A 19,772-nucleotide genomic window follows, 5' to 3' on the forward strand; every position below is an offset into this window, starting at 1 on the left:
TAAATCTCCTCAGCAATAAGCCTCTGACATTATCCAGAGATGTTTACCAATAATGGCCTACAACTCCTCCCAATGTATGAATGAATGAACCATTGTAAAGCGCTTTGAGCACTTGGAAAAGCGCTATAAAAATGCAATTAATTTACAGCCATGTTGTGATCATATTGTGATGCTCTAGTCTATATATTGTATACTAAAGCATGCAGGTTAATTGTATTATATCATTTAGGAGTAATGTTGCATTCTAACAGGGTCATGAATTTTAATTGCATGACTGTGTACAATAACTAACCTGACTCTGCTCCATCTGGTGCAGTCAGGTTATACAATAACTGCCTAACTACTAATAATAACTGGGTTCTGGTCCTCTGGGAAGGAGAAATTGCTTTTAGAGCTTCGCCATCATTTCCCCCTTTTCCCCCTTTGTACATACAGTAGGCTGTAAGTGTTTTATATTTGTTGATGATGACATGTATTTTTGTGTTACTTTTTTATGCTATGGTGATGAATTGAATAAACAAAACAACAAGTCCCCAGGACACTTTTGTTGTGTTATTCTTTTAGCCAAAATGTCGGACTGTACCTCGTGCTGTTTACATTTCTGACTAGTAAAGTATTCAGTCAGTCAGTCGCACAGCTGATGATGGCTTCATTTTCAGTGGAAACTGGATTCAATATTTGCTGGGAAAAGAGGCCTACATCAGTGGTTCTCAAACTTTTTCATGTCAAGGACCCCCAAATTGACACTTATTATCCCGCGGACCCTCATTTGAAAAGGTTATGCCTGTCAGGGACACCCCATAAGGGGTCCTTTTTACAGATTTAGCAGTGACTCTCAACCATTTTAATTTCAAAAGGATCCCCAGTTTTACATGCATTAGGCTACGGACCCCCATTTAATGCAATTTCTATCTCTGGGACCCCACTTTAGACTATCGATGTTAATTTAACTCTAAGAGCATACAATTGGGTCCATTGGGTCTATTTGGTTCCATTTGTACACTCTCTGAGTTACAGACCCATAAGGATCCATTTGGTTACAAACTATCATTTAGCTGGGAGACCCCCTGGAACTCCCTCAATGACCCCTGGCGGTCCCCAGACCCCACTTTGAGAACCACTGGCCTAGGTGAGCCGAGGGTCAAACTGCCTTGTGACCTTCTGACTCCTGGACCACCTTTATGCCCTCTCAGCTAATGTACACAAACAACCCTACAGTAGTAGTATAGTGTTCTGTTGTTTGTATACACATTTAATATAATGACTGTGGTCGCACGATGCTTTCTTAAGTTATGAATGGGATTAGAGAATCGCTGAGCTACTGAAAACGTGCCTGCAGAGATGAGCTGCTTACATAAGTGTGACAACAGCATGCTGCTTAGTATGAATGGATTGATGAATGATATGGATATGGCCATTGGCCAGGCTGGCTGGTTGAATGAATGAATGGCTGGTTGAATACTTACTTATAGACGCATATGGCTGGATGGTTGGTTGCATGGTTGTTTTTAGATCAGTGGTTCTCAAACTTTTCATGTTATCTCGAGACCCATTTGACAGATTAGACGTTTGCCCCGGGAGACCCAAACTACTGAAAATAGCTGATCTACAAGCGCACAACGCGTCGCTAGACTCGCTACGTGCCATATGTTGCGAGCTTTGGTGGATTGCCTATTTTCACTATACTTCTTATACATTTGTTTTCAAATGTATGGAATTTCTTAGATTTTTCTTTTATTTCTTCATGGAATTACTGATCATTGAATTTTGTTTTTAATGAATGAACTTTTTTTGGGGGGTTTTTCTGAATGTTTTTTGATCAATCAATCAATCAATCAATCAATCAATCTAACTTAACCAATACCTAAATACCGTTTATTAAGTCCAATTCAAGACATAACAATAGTCAGTATTTTGCTGTGTTTTGAGGCTTGATCAATCAATCAATCAATCAATCAATCAATCAATCAATTTTAATCACTGATAAAATAGAGCAGGAGTTGAAAGCAAACACTAAACAGCTAAAAAAGAATCGCAGAAGCAGAATTTGTGTTAAATTTTAATTAAAAGGTAGGCTATAATTTTGTTGTTGTTTTACCCGACATCTGAATCAATTTGCCTTGCTGGAACTATCTGAAGTCTACATGAGTCACCTGACGATCAAGCATTTTTCACTTCCGCAGAGATGACGTCACGTCGAAGGGCTGGCTCATGATGGAAAGTCTCAGCTGTACTTTTTTTTCCGCACACAGGTGATTCTTCGTCCATCGACGCCGCCTGACTAGTGTGGTGTGGTGGTGGCCTCAGAAATGGGTAAACTACAGGTATTTGAGATTAGTTTTAACAACAATAAGGTTGTTTATAGCCCAGGGGAGTCAATTTCGGGGACAATAACCATTCAACTGGCGCAGCCTCTGCAGTGTAAAGGTAAGCTTTGTTGTCGAAGTTTTATGTTTTTCTTCTTTCCAGCCAGTGTTTCGTTTAGGACCCTGTGTTCTAAAAACAAGGAAGTGGATGATCTATCTAAGTATCTAACATCATTTAGATTAGATATTATTGGTGTGCTGCTAAGGGATAAGTAGATAACCCACTGGATAAACATGTTCTCTTAGAGTAGACAATTCGTTTTTGTTATTGTCGACTACCTGTAAATAAAGACCATGCTGTTTGGATTGCTGTGGACATTCTTTTGGACACATTTTATTCTAGAATCTATAGGAATAGGCCCATATTATTATTATTATTATTATGAATAATGAATTACGTATTTGTTTTGTTTATAATACCTTTGAATACCTTGATATCTAAACAATTGACCTCACATGTATGTAGGCTATGTCTATAGCCTACACTTTTTAACAAGATGGCACTGCATTACCAATCTAACTGACTTAACAATCTAGGCAAATGTGGTTGCATAATGTGTCTCTGTTTTTGCCCAAATATCCTGAAATAAAGCAATGACTGCAATATTTCAACAGATAAATTAGGCGAACCACATTATTTATTTATGTATTTATATATTTTTATATATATATATCAGATTTAGCTCAATATCAATTTCAGTGATTCATTCATGTACTTCCTTTGCCCCTATAAGTTCCTCTTTGTGTCTTCAAGGGGGAGGGGGGGTCCTCTAAAATCTTCATAAGAGATAACCTCAATGACGACAAACGTCACTGAATGTCACCAGTCCAAATGACAGAACAATAGCTGATTCTTAGATGTATAATTAGTATTTCCAGGTGTAAAGAATAGCTCTTCCTCCCTCGAGGGTGTGTGTGTACACTACACACGCACACACACTGTGTGTGAGAGTTTCTGTTTATTACATGTGTGGAGCTTCCAGTTTGTTGACATTCCTGTGCAGGTGGAGGTGGTCAGGCTGTAGCAACATGAACACACGCTCTGCTCTGCTAGTGAAAATGAACCGCCTGGCTGTGACGATATGAAGCACGCTTCACTTTCTTTCTTTTGTCAAAAACGGTTTTTATTAAGAACAGGTCATACTATTTTAAAATTGGTACTGTATACATTCTTCTATTTTTTTTACTGAAAAAAAAAGGAAAGAAAAAACAGACAAAAAGAAAACCCTCAAACCCTCCCACCCATACTGACTAGCTCAGTGACACTGCATAGAATAAAGTAGTATTTTGGTATGGACGATGTGTTCACACGGCAAGACACAAAGATACAGTCTACCATTCGTTGTCAAAGAAAGCCAGGGACATGAGTGACGATGCAGACGCAATGATGCATGTAGCTGCTCAAAATTATACTTCATCTTTGCTTCTGCCTGTGTGTGAACGCAACATCAGATGATGAAATACTGTCCTGGAAAACAACATAACATCTGAAATGATGATTGTAGACAGTCAACCACATCAGTCCTGTCCATGTACATAGGTGCTTCTGCACTTTCTGACGCGGCATGCCATGCTTAAAATTGCTCTTATTTGCGCTGCCCTCGTTGAAAACAATGTATTTCAAACTCCAGCTTGTCCCAGTTCAGGCTGCATGAACAGCGCTCGAGTGCTCAGTTTTCTGCCCCCCCTCAATATGTTACTCTATGGTGACTCTGGGGAGGCTAAGGTTGTCCAACTTTAACCCATTTAGACCTGCGGCCGATTCTGCAAATGATCAGTAGTTCGCACACTTTCAAGATTTATTTTCTTTTTTAAGTTCAAAAATAGCAGATGCGGCAGAAAGCGACACGCTGCTAGCTTGCATATCTGCTATTTTTTAATGGCCAACGCAAAAATCTAAAGTGACAATGATGCCACGCTGGGCAAGTGGCATCAACGGAAGTGCAAAACTTTGGCGGAATTACCGCTCAATGAAATGACGTTGGCGGCTTGGCGCTTTACATCGTAAATACATTCAATGTATACATGTATTTAATACTATTCATTCTCGCTTGCAGCAATCAAGGTGAACTGCAACGGTTTCTGTGGCGTCACCAACAAGGTCAACGACACGGCGTGGACGGTGGAGGAACAGTACTTCAACAGCACTGTCTCTGTGGCAGACAAAGGTACAGCCCTGCTCCTGCTCACTGACTGCACTGACTGCTCACCGTTATGTTTTCTGTATATCTAGAAAAACAAAGGTACTGGCCTGCTCACCGCACTGGCTGCTGAGTGCTGACAATTATGTTTACTTATATCATTTTTCCTTGATATTTTCATATCAAGGGCCATTATTTATTCGGTATTTGAGCCACGGACCACCATTTGATGCGATTTAGCCTCTCAAAAAGGTTTGTCCACAAATCCATGCTGTAATTCATTAATGTGGTACCATGGAAGAGACAACAGGCGTTGATGGAAATAACAATTCTTCTACATACATTCTACATTGTCTAATTGTGGAGTAATTGAAGTAATGCAGATGTAACAATGTAACTATTGAGAGTGTAAAAGGCTCCATTTGGTTTCATTTTACGCTCGCAAGAGTTATTAAAGATCTATAAGGGTCCATTTGGTTACCAACTCTCCATCATTTAGCCGGGGACCACCTGGAACTCTCCGGCAAGGACCACTGGTGGTCTCCGGACCACTGGTTGAAAACCACTGGTATATAATGTCTTAGCACCAGGCCTGGGTCAATCCATATTGACTATTATGCTTACTGTATACATTATCTAGCTACCAGGCCTGGGTCAAACTGTATTGGCAAATAATTTTCTAGTGTTTTTCGGTTAACTTATTTGAAGTGCAAATGGATGAGGTTTAAAAAAAACATCAGGGCATTATTCAGGTTGTGTCCTGTGACTCATGGAAACTGAACTTTGAAATACTGTGTGTGTGTGTGTGTGTGTGTGTGTGTGTGCGTGCGTCACACACCCAACTATGATTAATTACTCAAACTGTATTTGAATAAACCTGTTGAGCCACAATAATTGCTGGTGTCCATTTTTCACGGAAAACTTAAAAGCTAAAATGTCTAAAGAAGTAATTATTAATGCATATCATCAGTGTTTATCCCACGTATATTTGTGGATGTAAAATGGCTTCCATGAAGCTGGTACTGTACTAGTCAGCGTGTTGCCCTGGGGGGCGCCAGGTTTGTCTCGCCACAAAGGAAACAACAGAGCTATTGTTAAAAGGTTCCCGAGCCACTGACAGATGCTTATCTGTGTTCTCCCTCCTTGTCCCAGGAACTCTGAAACAAGGGGATCTCTGCTTTCCCTTCAAGTTTCTCATACCAGGTAAGAGCGCTGAGTGATGGGATGGGGGGACGGGGGGGTTACGGGGGGACTTAACACCTGTTGCACACATTCTTTTCCTATGTGTTCTTTCCCCCTTGTTTGCATTTCATTATAGACAGACATGTCCCGACATGTTGTTCTTATTTAGCCTAACTCTGCTCTGCTATGGATTGGAATATACTAGTATTACTAGCACACCACCAGATGACATCTGTTTATAATAATGAATATACTAGCACACCACCAGATGACATCTGTTTATAATAATGAATATACTAGCACGCCACCAGATGACATCTGTTTATAATAATGAATATACTAGCACGCCACCAGATGACATCTGTTTCCTTAATTCACTGTGAGACAGAGTTTGAGGTTGTATGCAAATCAGTCTTCCCTTACATGTACAGTATTTTGTTGCAGCCGGTCACATTATCAGTGGGAGCCTGATTTCTATGTTTGCCCTATGACAGTGGTTCCCAAAGTGGGGTCCTTGATGGAGTTCCAGGGGGTCCCCCCCAGCTAAATGATAGTTTGGAACCAAATGGACCCTTATGGGTCTGTAACTTAGAGTGTGTAACGGGTCCATTCGGTTCCATTTGTACACTCTCAGAGTTAAATTAACATTGATTTCACAATATAAATTGGAGGTCCCAGAGATAGAAATGCCATTAAATGGTGGTCTGTAGACTAATATGCATGTCAAACTGGGGGTCCTTGAAATTAAACTGGTTGAGAATCACTTAAGCCCTACCATTGTGGGGGGATGGGGATGCTCGCCGAAAATACTAAACGACTGGTTGCGTTACTAGACGTTCCTTTTCTCCCTTTGAGCTTCTTCTGTAGTGGGTAATGTATTTATGAGCATTGTATGTTTGTCCTGTTGTCGTGTATTTATTGTTACTGGCAGAACTGTGTCACTTATTTTGCCTCTTCTCTTGGCCAGTTCACACTTGTAAAAGAGACTTCAGTCTCAATGTGGTTTTTACTGGTTAAATAAAGGTAAAAAAATAATTATTGGCATTTAGTCAACATACCGGTATTAGAAAATAGGATTGAGGCAACATTTGCTTTTTCAACATTATTCCTTTGTCTCTGCACCCTTCTTTAGTTACCAGGATGTGCATATAAATCTTTGTTGATAATTTTTTTTACTTGATACGGAAACAAACAAACAATGGTGTAAACCTATGACCAGCTTTGATTTGTAATTACCCCCGCCAATAACCAAATACCGTTGACTACACTCTGTAATTACCCCCGCCAATAACCACATACCGTTGACTACACTCTTCTTCAGCAATATAATGCCTGTAGTCTTGTCTCAAAATATTGTGTTTGTTGTCATGATTTGTCACGACAAGAGTTGGCTTTGTCCGCGGCGTAAACGTCTTTAAATAAATACTTTCTGAAATGTCTATGAGGAAAATGAACGGATAATCATTTCCTGGTAGGGGGCGGGACCGCGACACTCTATAGGCTCGGGTTGTCTTGTCAAACTGCCTCTTGCCACCTGTCCCCTAACGACCTTTGAGGTATAGCATTAACTGACGTCTCCGTTTGTTCCTGCAACACAAAAAAGCAGTTTAACTCAATTCAAGTCTGTGCTTTGCTATTGTAAAAACACCTGTGCTACGGGTGCAGTCAACTGGAAGAAAATGCTTATCTTGGAAGGTGGGGCGCAGATCAAAACACAAAAGTTAACAAAAGCAGTGCAACGACACAATAGAAGTGAAGTTATAGAGCGTCTCCCAGTCCCGCTCTTCAGTGAACAGAAAATAAACGTTCATGTTGGGATACCGATTTTGTCAAATCAGGAAAGACGACTCATTACAGGATAAACAAGTGAAATATTGGAAGAAACATATTTTTTTTACTATACTAAAGAGCAGGGCAGACACCTGTTGATAAACAAACACAATGATTACTAGAAGAATGTAGTGCTGCAACTTCTTAAATACTTTATTTATTCATTTTTATTTCAACCAAAAATCGTTTAACACCCCCTTTTTATTTTTATTTACTCTTAATTTGAAGGCTTCTCCTGTCACATATTTCAAACAAAGTGGTCCCAGCCCGTTTTGTTTAGTCATGGACTATAAGGTCACTCGTGTTCAGATAACCTCTTCCTGCAATTTGAGAGGAACAAACTGAACCAGTTCTTTGTACAGCCATGAATCTTAATCTGTTGTTTGAACCCTGTGTCGGCGCCTGTGTCTACACGTACCAATGTTTACACCCGTGTGTCGTCGTAGAGCCTTTGTCGATGAAAATGACTTAATCTCGACGCACGTCATAAGAAACCCATTCTGACCTAGATATCAGATTTCAAAAAAAAAAAAAAATTGTTTCTATGTCAGTGGTTCTCAAACATTTTCATGTCATGATGGACCCCCAAAACTATATGTAATTGGCTGCCGACCCCCATCTGAAATGCTATGAGCTTGTAGATCTGCTATTTTTCTATATAGTATATCATAATGCTTCAAACACCAAAAAGGGTTCCCGTCCTGAATTGATTAAAGAAATGCTAGGCTACATTGATTGATTTGATTTTGTGTCTTCACACCTCATTGCGCACGTGGTCTTACAAGACAGTATACCAATTCACAAACTCATACAATCGTATGATAAATAATATACAGTATATGATTTGCTCCCACCAAATCCAGATAGTTGGATTGTTTACTCTTAACTTGCTAACGTAAACCATTGACGTACCCCTCTATAAACTCTCAAGTTGTCAGATGAGTTAAGTTGACATGAGGCCATTGTTTTCATTGTGGGTATTTTCATTCATTCCTAACAAGAAAGGGGTAATGCTAATCACAATGTTTTGCCTCTTCTACCACAGCCTCGGCTCCCACCTCCTTTGAAGGCAACTATGGAAAGATCATATATCGAGTGAGGGCTTTTGTCGACACGCCACGGTTCGCCAAGGACTACAAGATGGAGAAGCCCTTTTACCTGCTCAGTCTCCTCAACCTAAACGAAGTGCCTGACATATGGGTGAGAAAGCCACCGACGGGTGTTCTCTCACTAACAGAAGCCCTTTGTGTGACTGTGAGGCAGGCCTCCTGTTTAGGCCAAATGTGTGACTGTGTGGCAGGCCTCCTGTTTAGGCCAAATGTGTGACTGTGTGGCAGGCCTCCTGTTTAGGCCAAATGTGTGACTGTGTGGCAGGCCTCCTGTTTAGGCCAAATGTGTGACTGTGGCAGGTCTCCTGTTTAGGCCAAATGTGTGACTGTGTGGCAGGTCTCCTGTTTAGGCCAAACGTGTGACTGTGGCAGGTCTCCTGTTTAGGCCAAAATAATGTGTGACTGTGTGGCAGGCCTCCTGTTTAGGCCAAACGTGTGACTGTGTGGCAGGTCTCCTGTTTAGGCCAAACGTGTGACTGTGTGGCAGGTCTCCTGTTTAGGCTAAATGTGTGACTGTGTGGCAGGCCTCCTGTTTAGGCCAAATGTGTGACTGTGTGGCAGGCCTCCTGTTTAGGCCAAATGCGCTCAGACTTGTTGGCGAGTAATCCTTTTATGACAGCAGTATCTAGAGATATACAAACAATCACAGTTGCATGTTTTAACATCCTTTTAATTCAATTTAAGACTGTTGTTTTTCGGCTTTGTACTAAACAGAAATTAAAGTCTGTGATACAATTTAGGCATTTAGCAGACACTGTTAATCCAGGTCGATTTACAAAAAGCAAAAACAGGTAATAAATCAAATGCATAGAAAAGGTCATCTAGGACCATAAGTAAACTAAGGACCTATCATCCGTCTAACAGTAGAATATATATGTACATATATAATCATATATTTATACATATATTTAAACTATATATATATGTACATTTAAACTATAAACACTATAGAATGTTATAGAATGCCAGATCAATAATCACCTGGCAGTGGCACCTGTCTACATATACATGACTATGCTAACTAAATTCTAAATGTTTAGCCATTCCCCAGTCCCATTGTGGACACATGACAGTCATCATGTGACCTCTGGTTTGCCTCTACAGGAGCCCAGTTCCTCGGCGGTGACCAGGCAGTTCACCTACATGCTGGTGAAGACGGGCACCGTGATCCTGCAGGCCAACACCGACATGAAAGGCTACACTCCTGGTCAGATCATCCAGTTGACCGCTAACATCCAAAACCAGTCTGGGAAGACTTCTGGAAATGTGGTGGCCAGCCTAATGCAGGTAAACGTGACCTGGAGTTTGAGCAGAGTTTTCTTAAAACACATTTTGGGCGAAAACCCCCTTTTGGTGTTATAAATGTTATACTTTAGCTATTTTTGAGAAATCGTGAAAATGCGGCACAAATCTTTGAATATATATTCTTTCAGAGCGAACGTTTTTAACTCAAATCTTTGCTTCTGAGGCGTTCCTGGAACAACATATTTTTAGATGGGGGTCGGTGGCCAATTGCATATAATTTTTGGAGTCCTTGACATGAAATATGGAGCACCACTGATACAGAAACATGAGGTATTTCAAAAAACTGTCAGGATTTAGTAGACATTTAAAAAATGTCGACGTCAGGCCTAAATGTAGCCACGTTAATCCTGGACTTGACCCCAATCCAACCCTTGATTGCCGAGTGTCCCATTTCTTTATAGTATGACCCGACCTCTCAATCTCAGCGCAAACACACTCACCACAAGGCCACTGAGCTGGTTATGAAATATATCTGTTAGGGTTATTAAAAAGGAAAATAAATTATATACAGTATATATATATATATATATATATATATATATATATATATTATTCTTTCCAGGAAATGAGGAAAACCTTATATATATTTTTTAAAACAATGCAATACTGCCTCATCATGTGACTATACAGTATATTTATATTACTTCCATGAGAGGGGGAGAGGTGGCTGAGTTAGTTGCTTTAGTACAGTTTGAGGGTCCAATGGAGTTGAGAGGTTTTGTCCGAAGCACTTTTTAATACTCTTTATTGGTTCAATATTTTTTTAAACCACCACACAGACGTAAAGGGATTTCATTAGCATTAATTTATGAAAAAAATAAAATAATAGTTAGGTGGTTTTCTCCTGACAGTGACGAATATACGTATATGTTTGTATCCAGAAAGTGACCTACGAGACCAAAAAAGCGACCCATGACATCAGGACGATAGCGGAGGTGGAGGGGGGGTGCGTCAAGGCCGGCAAGGATGCAGAGTGGAAGGAGCAGATTATAGTCCCTCCTCTTCCTCAGTCCTCCCTGACTGGCTGTGAGGTCATCAAGATTGAATATTATATTAAAGTAAGTCACAAGCTTACTGTACTGTATGTCTATGAATAGGGTGATTGAAGTTGAATGTTGGAGACGAAACGAATAGAGGTGCTACGATCAGGTTTTTTGGGATCGATCGCTGATTGTTTTTCTCATGATCGGCCAATACCGATCTTGTGCGTAAGGAGAACATTTTAATGTTTCCAAAATTATGTCATAACTGTGTGTGTGTGTGTGTGTGTGTGTGTGTGTGTGTTACCGAGTTACGGGCTGTTCACTCCAACTCAAGTCCACACCATGGGTATAACAAAGCCAATGGTGCTCTTATGTCTTTCTGAATACCCAGGTCAGTCTCAAATCTCCAGAGGTCACGCTGACCTTGCCCATCCACATAGGGAACGTCGCACTGGACAAAAAAGTGCAGAAGAGAACCAAATCAGTCACCTCGACCCCAGCTTCAGGTGAAACTGCTGCCGCGGAACCGACCGCCACCGCCACCACCCCTACCGTAGCTCCTCGCCCCGCCCCGAAGCCAGCCCCCCGGGCCAGACACTCCTCGTATCACCCTTCCCCCAGCGCCCCTCCGCCTGACCACCACCTAGGAGCCGTAGGCGGGACGCCAGCCTCCGGGGCTCCAACGGGCAGCGACGCCCTCCCCACCAAGAGCCACTCCCAGCTGGGCACGTCGGGCCCTCACACTGCCATTTCCCCCAGCGCTTTCAGCTACGCCCCGGGTCTCACCTTCTCCCAGAACCAGCAGCAGAACAACCGCGCGCCGGCGGCGGGCTCCAGCAGCGGGCCTCTGTTCTGTGTCTCCACGGGCGCCACCATACCGTACTTCTCAGAGAGTGGTGCCAACCCCATGCCTACGGCATGCCCGCTCATTCTGCCTCCAGACTACAGTACCTCTGCGTATCCACAGGGTAAGTTGTGTTTGTGAATTTACAACAGAGAATTAGAGCAACCAAAAGAAGAAAACAAAATGAATAACTTTTATTAACTGCAAAAGTCTTATTTTCCTCACCTAGGTGAGAGTAGGGGTCAGACACACAAAAATCATACACGGTAATCACAATGTCTGCAATGCAGCTTGTTTCCTCGCAGGTGACCTACAGTATCAGTCTTGCGTGTGTCGTTTTTCTACCCGATCGTAGTAACTTGGCAACGCTCCCTTCTGTGACGCACAAGAAACTGCTTCGCCCTGTAGTCACTGGGCTAGATCTTGCTATATCTTGATGTAGATCGGCTAGTTGAACTATTTTAAAATGTTTTTCAAAATAGTAAAAAAAAAAAGAAGGCAGATACGTTTAGGGATAAGATAGAGCCCAGTCAGTGTCTCATTCCAAGATGATGGTACTGGCCGGCTTTCCTCCGTGGTGGAGAATTCTATCCCGAGGTGCTGGGATTGAACATTTAATGCTTAACGTTGCACGCCTCGGAACCATGTGACATTTCATGATTTTTTTGGAGTTATTTAACGCTGTCCGCTCACGTGATAGCCAGTTTCGCCTGTGTAACAGAAGGGGTCCAACTACGATCGGGTAGGAAAACGACACACAAATCCGGCGTGTGTGTCATTCTCTACTACTCTCTGCTGTCCTATATCTTAATCTTAATGAAGAAAGCAGTTAATCAATGAGGTGTTTCTAATGATGACATTATCTAGTGGGTGTGGTCAAGACCTGCTGGGAGTGTTTGTTTTGGGTATTGAATCGTGAGCTCTGTTCTGTTCTGTCTGATAAGCCTCCTTTCTGTTGCAGACGACCCTCCTTCCTACTACGACAGCTTTAACACATGAGCGGTCTCTGGACAACCGCAGAAAGGACTGGTAAATGCCCTCCGCCATTCAGGATCACAGACTTTCAATCAAATCATCATGTGCAGTGTACCTAAGATTCTGCTATATCCATGTGTCCGTGAAGAGTTTTGGGGAATGCATGATAACTGAACATGTCGTCTGTTTTTTATTTCAAATGTTAGGCAGAGAACAAAAGAGCAGCACAAAAGATGCTGCGATGAAGCCCTTATAATCATGACATTTGTATTTACATTCATTTAACTTTTTTTTTAATGGTGTTTTAAGTTGTTTTAAGAAAAACCCACCATCTGAATGGAACTGATAAGTGATCTGAACTCAAACCTTGTTGTTACAAAGTGCACAGACTGCTCAGCACTTGACCAGATAGTCCTCCTCAGTCAGAACACTGTTCATAGTAAATCATCACTGCGCTCCTCTCCTTAGAAAGGCCTTCAAAAGACGGGGAGTGACTGATAAGCCTAGTGATTTAATGAAAGGAGTGCGTTTATTTTGGATGTGCGGAGATTCAGAGAAGTTGAGGGGTGATTACGCAAGCGTGTTTTTACGGCCGCCCGTGAAATTGTCGCGCCCGTTCTCGCTTCGTGCGCACGGCCCGCGGGCGACTAGACTTTTTATTTTATTTTATTTTTCGCTTGGTTTCCTCGTGAGCAGACCTGTCGCTGATCCAGGCGACAACGCCTCTCGAGGACCGACACTCGCTCCTCGTCTGAAGAGGTCCTTATCACTGTTTTAGCACTTTTAATGTAAATGAAGGCACTGTGCCTCTCTCTCTCTCTGTATATAACTGGAGCCAAGTCTTTAGTTAGCTCTGGGTGATTTAGAATTGAGCACTTGTAAGATGGCGTCTGTGATGTCTAATCTGTAATGTGCAGGAATATAGCTGTTCAAAGGTACACCGCACAATACAACATCTCAACAAATCATGTGATCTATTACCGACACCCATTACTAGATTAAATTATTTTAACCCATTTAGACCTGAGGCCGATTCTAAAAAAAAGTCTTCTAAACGCGGTTAAACGTTATTCTGGAAAACCTATGTTTCTATGTCCGTGGTGCTCAACCTATTTCATGTCAAGGACCCCCGGAATTATCTGTATTTGGCAGCGGACCCCCATCTGAAAATATGTTGTTCCAGGGACCTCCCCAGAAGCAAAGATTTGAGTTAAAAACGTTCGCTCTGAAAGAATATATATCCAAAGATTTCTGCCACATTTTCACGATTTTTAAAAAATAGCAGAACTACAAGCTCATATGAGCTTGTAGATCTTGACTGAGAGTGTTGATTTTATTATTCATATGTTGTATCGAAGTTATTATGGTACATAACTGTACCATCTTTGTGTTAATTTTTCCATCCTCACTTAAATGCTTCTTTGTTGCAAAATGTTGCCCATTTGATACAGTTCTATGCCAATTGTTCTAGTCTTTAAAAAGGTATCTTTAGGATTTGTGAAAAGGTTTAATGTAACATACATGCAGAAAGATTGGAGTTTTTTTTATTATTATTATTGTTTGAAAGTGTTTGCTACTAATAAATCAGTAGAAGGATCGATTTGTTCAATTCTTGATTCTTCTCACATTAATTTGACTTGCACTCATTGCATTTGTTTTAATTTGCTCTGGCAGTGGTGGAAATTAACTAAGTACTTTTACTTCACTATTTGAAAATGTTAGTTACTAGTTACTTTGGAGATTTTAATTTTGACTAGAAAACATACATTAACCACTTCAACCCTATACACACACACACACTTAATGTATGTTTTCTAATCAAAATTAAAATCTCCAAAGTAACTAGTAACTATCATTTTCAAATAATGTGCAGTACTATTTGTTGTTGTATGAGATAGTATTTTATACAGTAGGCCTAGGTATATCTATATTATAGATGAACATTAACATAAGACTAAAGGTTTTTGGGCCACCCACCATCACTTAATGTGGCACTCAGGTTAATATCTGAACATTGATATATTATTGATTTCAGCTACTAGTATTAATTTATTTTTATGTCCAATGTATATTTGTATTTAGTTCATAAAGTTAATATAACTATAAAGTTATGCATTTGAAATTCAATACAAAGGTTACTTAAGTTTTAAGGATTCCAATTCAAAACTAGCAAATTCAAATATAGAAAAAATAGCTCAAATGTATTTGGCCACAGATCCCCAATTGAAAAGATGTGCCAACTGGGACCCCCAATATGACAATATGAAACAGAATTAAAGTGGTTAAACTTTTTTTTTTTGATCCGGGTGTGCGCCCGTCAAGTCAACACGGTGATGAGTCATGTGCAACACAATGGCGCCTCCCAGTGGCCAATTCAACGCATCTAAAACAATCCTCACAACATGTTGAATGGGTTGAATCTCACTGAGCATGCTCGCATCTCAGCTCTCATCTGATCACATGACCACAGTGTAGGTACCATCGCGTATGCGCGGGGTGGGAGAGGGAGAGAGAGGAAGAAGGGGAACATTCTGTGTAGTAGTCACTCTCTCAGTCCCCCCCCCCCTTCACTGTCGCTTCACAATCCAGACACCGACCGAACGAAGGCGAAGCTGGGCAGAAGAGGAGTGTTCTTGTTCTGGTCAAAGTTTTATCACAAGGGCCTTTCCCCGGGCCGGCCGGGAACTTCTTTCCGACTGTTTACATAAGTTGCCTTCCTGTCTTGCAGCCAGCAGCCCTCTGCTCTGACGTACTCGGTAAGTTTTAGAGTTTTGTTACATTAACCTCCCCTGTTTATTATGTTATGTAAAAAGATGTGGCAGTGTGGCACCTATTGTTGCTGCATCTGCATGCGTTCTTGCCGCTGCTTGCTTAGTTGCTTAGTTTGCAGGGGTTGTTCAGGGAAGAATGATCGATGCATCATGCATGATGATGTGTGTGATTGTGATGTGTTGTGTCGTGCGTGGTCGATCATTGATTTCCTGCTTGTCCTTTAGTTCCTCTTTATTTAAATGCAAAGCGAAATGCGGTGATTTCTCTTTCCCTCCCTCCCTCCCGCTCCCCTACAGTGAAAATAATGAAAGCAATTAAATTCAAAGGACTCTTAAGAGACAAGTTTATACTCCACCCCCCCCCTCCTCTTACTCTGCCAGTATCCTCAGTAAAATAGGGGAAGACTTCATACAGATAGTGTATTTGATGATGATTATTATTTTGCATAGATGTGTATATAAGTTTGTAAATGTTTTGATGAATTGAAAATGGGGGGGACCCTGATGTTAACAAGTCTATGATTTTGTATATATTGACCTACCGACCGTATATATATACTTTCCTTGGACTGTACTCATTCGGCAGTCTGTTAACCCATTTAGGGCGGGACCCCTTTAGGTGTTTTAAGCATTATGTTATTATGTTGAAACATAGCAGATCTACAAGCTCATAGCGCGGCACTGAGTGCCGTGCTATGAGCTTGTAGGTCTGCTATTTTTGAAAAATCATGAAAGTGTGCCTCAAAACTTTGAATATTGTTACAGAGTCAACGTTTTTAACTCAAATCTTTGCTTCTGGGGGGGTCCCTGGAACAGCATATTTTCAGATGGGGGTTGGCGGCCAATTACATATACTTTTTGGGGTCCTTGACATATAAAAACATTATATTTCACTTTACTTATATAGTTTTTAAATTTCGATGTCGGGCCTAATCAATCAATCAATCAATCACAGAAGCCCCTCATTCTCCGTAGAAGAACCATGGACTCCGATGGAGATGGACTCAGTGAGGGGGACTCTTCCGGGGGTCCCCCGGGCAGACGAGCCTCTTCCAACAACAACAACCCCAGCTCTGGGAAAGCCAGTGGAAGCGGCAGCGGCGGCAAAGCTCAGAGAGAGATCAAACCCCAGAAGATAACCCCCTTCCACGGCTCGCCCATCGCCAGCAGCAGCAACGGCAGCATCGTGTTCCGCAGCCGCCAGCCGGGAGCGCCGCCCATGAGAACCTACGGTACCCCGCGCGGCCTGCTCTTCGCCGCATCGACCGGAACGAGCCCTGATGCTGCTGTTGGTCCAACATCTGCTCCTCCTGGCCGCTCACAGGTACACCCCGTACACCCCGTACACCCCGCTCACAGGTACACCCGTCTGTCATCCTCCGTAGAGCTTCCTCTACTGCACCAGTGGTTTTCAACCCCTTTCTATATCAAGGCCCATTATTGACCCAAAACTAAAGAATACCGTATATACTGTATTGATGTTGGTACCATAGGAGAGATGACAGGCAAACGTTGATCAAAATAACAATTCTTCTACATTCTCTAATTCAGCGGTCATCAATATGTCCGGACCGTGCCAAAGAGTTGGTCTTAAAATAAAAATAGGTAAATGTTAGATTTTTTTTTTTACACACCATTATTATAATGTTCTTATTTTGATCATAAGACTACATTTCTGAATGTCAAGTCTCTAGGTTTTCTTCAGAATATGTATGACACTAGTGTTCATCATCACCATCATCATAACCTTTATTTCAATTGAGTACAATTGAAGGGCAGGTCCTCATTTTCAATGTAGCCGAATACAGAACACAAATCAATAATCAACAATATACAAGTCAGCATTTTACAACAGCACTCTTAAAAATACGAATCAGAAAACCATAAGATACCAAAAATAAAGCACTGTAAGAGATAGACAGAGAATGAATGAAAACGATTACAATGTTGAGCAAAAGTGCTGTAAATAATTCCCCTGAATTGTCCCATGGGAAGACAGTGATGTGATTTTTAAGGACTCCTGGAACTCATTCCAATCAGGAGCACAGTGTTGACCCATTTTGGGCGGGAACCCCTTTTGGTGTTACCATTATGTTATGCTTTAGCTATTGAAAAATAGCAGATCTACAAGCTCATAGAAAAATAGCAGATCTACAAGCTCGAGCTTGTAGGTCTGCTATTTTTGAAAAATCGAAGAACGACTGACATAGAAACATAGCTTTTTCAGAAAACTGTCAGGATGCAGAAGACATTTTTAAGTGGTGCAACCACTTCTACAACCAGCTTGCAATGTCCGTGTACCTGTTTGTGTACGTCAATGAGCACGAGTATGTTACTTATTAATAGCAGTAGGGGGCCCCAGAAACAGAGAGAGGGGTAGTGCTGTGTCTCTAATGAGAGAGAGAGAGAGAGAGAGAGAGAGAGGGGAGTTGCACCACTTGGTTCACACAGGTGTGATTTTTGGAATCTAATCTCAGGTCAAAATGGGTTAATCACACTGGCATAATAGGAGTCCACTAGTAGTACTACTGCTTCTCAAATGTTTTATTTGCATGGACGTCCTCTGGGAGTGTACAAATGGAAGTAAATGGACCCATAATATCATTGTCCACTCATTTTGTATGACCGTGGCAAAAATTTAATTTTGACAAAAATGTCCATGGCAATGATGATCCCTGCTCTTAACCACTATAAGCCTATTTTATATTTTGGCCAGCAGCGTAGGGTCCATTGGGCCACTTGGGTGAGTCAATCGAGATCTTGCCCAGTCTAGCTTCTGAAATACTGGGGCGAAAAAAATATGAGAAACAACAAGATATCCTAGATTGGCAGTAGCCTTGTGTCACCAGACTTTCTAGCTCACCTCGGAGTGACATTGCAGCCCCTCACCCTGTGCATGCACATTTCTGTTGTGTAGCCAACGTGTCCAAAATCACACCAACCACAGCAAGCCGCCTTCTTTTAAAAATGGTCTCCCCATTAGCAAGTCGGCAAAACCGGTTGCGACCCACTCGCGGTGCTCATTTGCACAGTCAACATTTTAATCCACGCTACCCGCCTGGTCTTGTAGAAAGGGGTGTAACGATATAGTAACTGCATCGAAAAGTTAATTTGAATTTCAAGAATCTAAGTATATCGAAATTAAAACAGCAACATTGACTATGTATCGTATCGCAATGGAAATAATCAGTATCGAATCGTTTTGCTATGCAATTAATCGATTGTATCAATACTACATTTTTGTGTGTGGTATTTAGCAATTGTTTGAAGAAAAAAGGAAAAAAAAATCAATGTATTTTAAATAGTTTCTGTATCGATTTCAAATCATTGAATCTTATCGTATCGCCATAATGAACCAATATCGGCCATGTATCGTATCGTCAACCATGTATCGTGATACGTATCGTATCGCTGTTATAATGTATCGTTGCACCCCTACTTGTAGATCATAGCTTGTAGATCTGCTGTGTTTGAAATGTTTTGAAAAGTCACGAAAAATCTGTAATAATTTAGAAAACACAATACACAATACACAAATCTTCACTTATGGGGGCAGAATCTATTTGCAGTCTGTAACCAAATATACATATCAATTTGGGGGCCCTTGACAATACATTCTTTTGAAAACCACAGATTTATCACGTATACAGTTTTGAATTTGAATGTGTGCGTTTATTATTTCTCTCCCTGATTATTGAAGCCCCATGGCAGTAAGGGAGCAGCCAAGTTGAACAAGTCTGATCGGCTCAAGAAGACTGAAGCACCCTCGCGCAGCCGCAAGGCCAAGGCTGTCCAGTCCGACAACAAGCCACAGCCAGGTTGGCCATTCTGTGTTTTTTATTCTAAACCATTATATAATAGGTGCAGGAGTTAACCACATTCATCCCGGACCCGTAGGTCCTGTTTTTGGTCATGGTGAATCATTCTCAAAAAGCCCTAGGCCCTACATGCTTATAGTGCTGGTGTCCTTTTATCTTTTCTTCAAAATGTAAAAATGTGGGCAACCCACATCGCTATTTTGAAAGAATGAAAGGACACATAATGTGTTAAGTGTTTCATATTATCGTCACTACTACTACATAAGTAGTAATAATGACAGTAATGGTAATAACAATCATGACAATGACAAAAATTGAAATGCTAAATGTAATAATTTGATAAGCTGAACTTGTAATGACAGGAGGCATTGTCTTGCTGACCATTTTACATTCACGGGTAGTCCGAGGCGGTGCTTCATATTCACATATTGTTTTTCTTGCCTTTTGT

The 19,772-nt window shown here is 41.2% G+C and overlaps 2 protein-coding genes across 4 annotated transcripts in view; both read left to right on the forward strand.

Annotated features, from left to right (window-relative positions):
• The first annotated feature begins 2,273 nt into the window (after positions 1–2,273).
• LOC308317585 (arrestin domain-containing protein 1-like) lies at positions 2,274–14,333 on the forward strand. The gene is made up of 8 exons (XM_080766713.1): positions 2,274–2,427; positions 4,424–4,534; positions 5,660–5,710; positions 8,565–8,719; positions 9,733–9,915; positions 10,815–10,991; positions 11,308–11,884; positions 12,722–14,333. The coding sequence occupies exons 1-8, from the start codon at positions 2,310–2,312 to the stop codon at positions 12,757–12,759; spliced, it is 1,410 nt and encodes a 469-aa protein (XP_080622839.1). The 5' UTR covers positions 2,274–2,309; the 3' UTR covers positions 12,760–14,333.
• An 883-nt stretch (positions 14,334–15,216) lies between these two features.
• The window catches only part of LOC308317680 (histone-lysine N-methyltransferase EHMT1-like), a 39,120-nt gene continuing 34,564 nt past the window's right edge, over positions 15,217–19,772 (forward strand). For 2 of the 3 annotated variants that reach the window (XR_013964290.1, XM_080766881.1), the window contains exons 1-3: positions 15,217–15,491; positions 16,462–16,830; positions 19,207–19,324. Coding sequence is in view for 2 of the 3 variants with exons in the window: in XM_080766881.1 (XP_080623007.1) it covers positions 16,489–16,830; positions 19,207–19,324 (460 nt within the window). In the remaining variant the exon portion in view is untranslated. The remainder of the gene's footprint in view (positions 15,492–16,461; positions 16,831–19,206; positions 19,325–19,772) is intronic. The other variant, XM_080766882.1, reaches the window with a different exon arrangement.

The sequence above is a fragment of the Protomyctophum bolini genome (genome assembly GCF_963924005.1).
Source record: "Protomyctophum bolini genome assembly, chromosome: 6".
Classification (NCBI taxonomy): Eukaryota; Metazoa; Chordata; class Actinopteri; order Myctophiformes; family Myctophidae; genus Protomyctophum; species Protomyctophum bolini.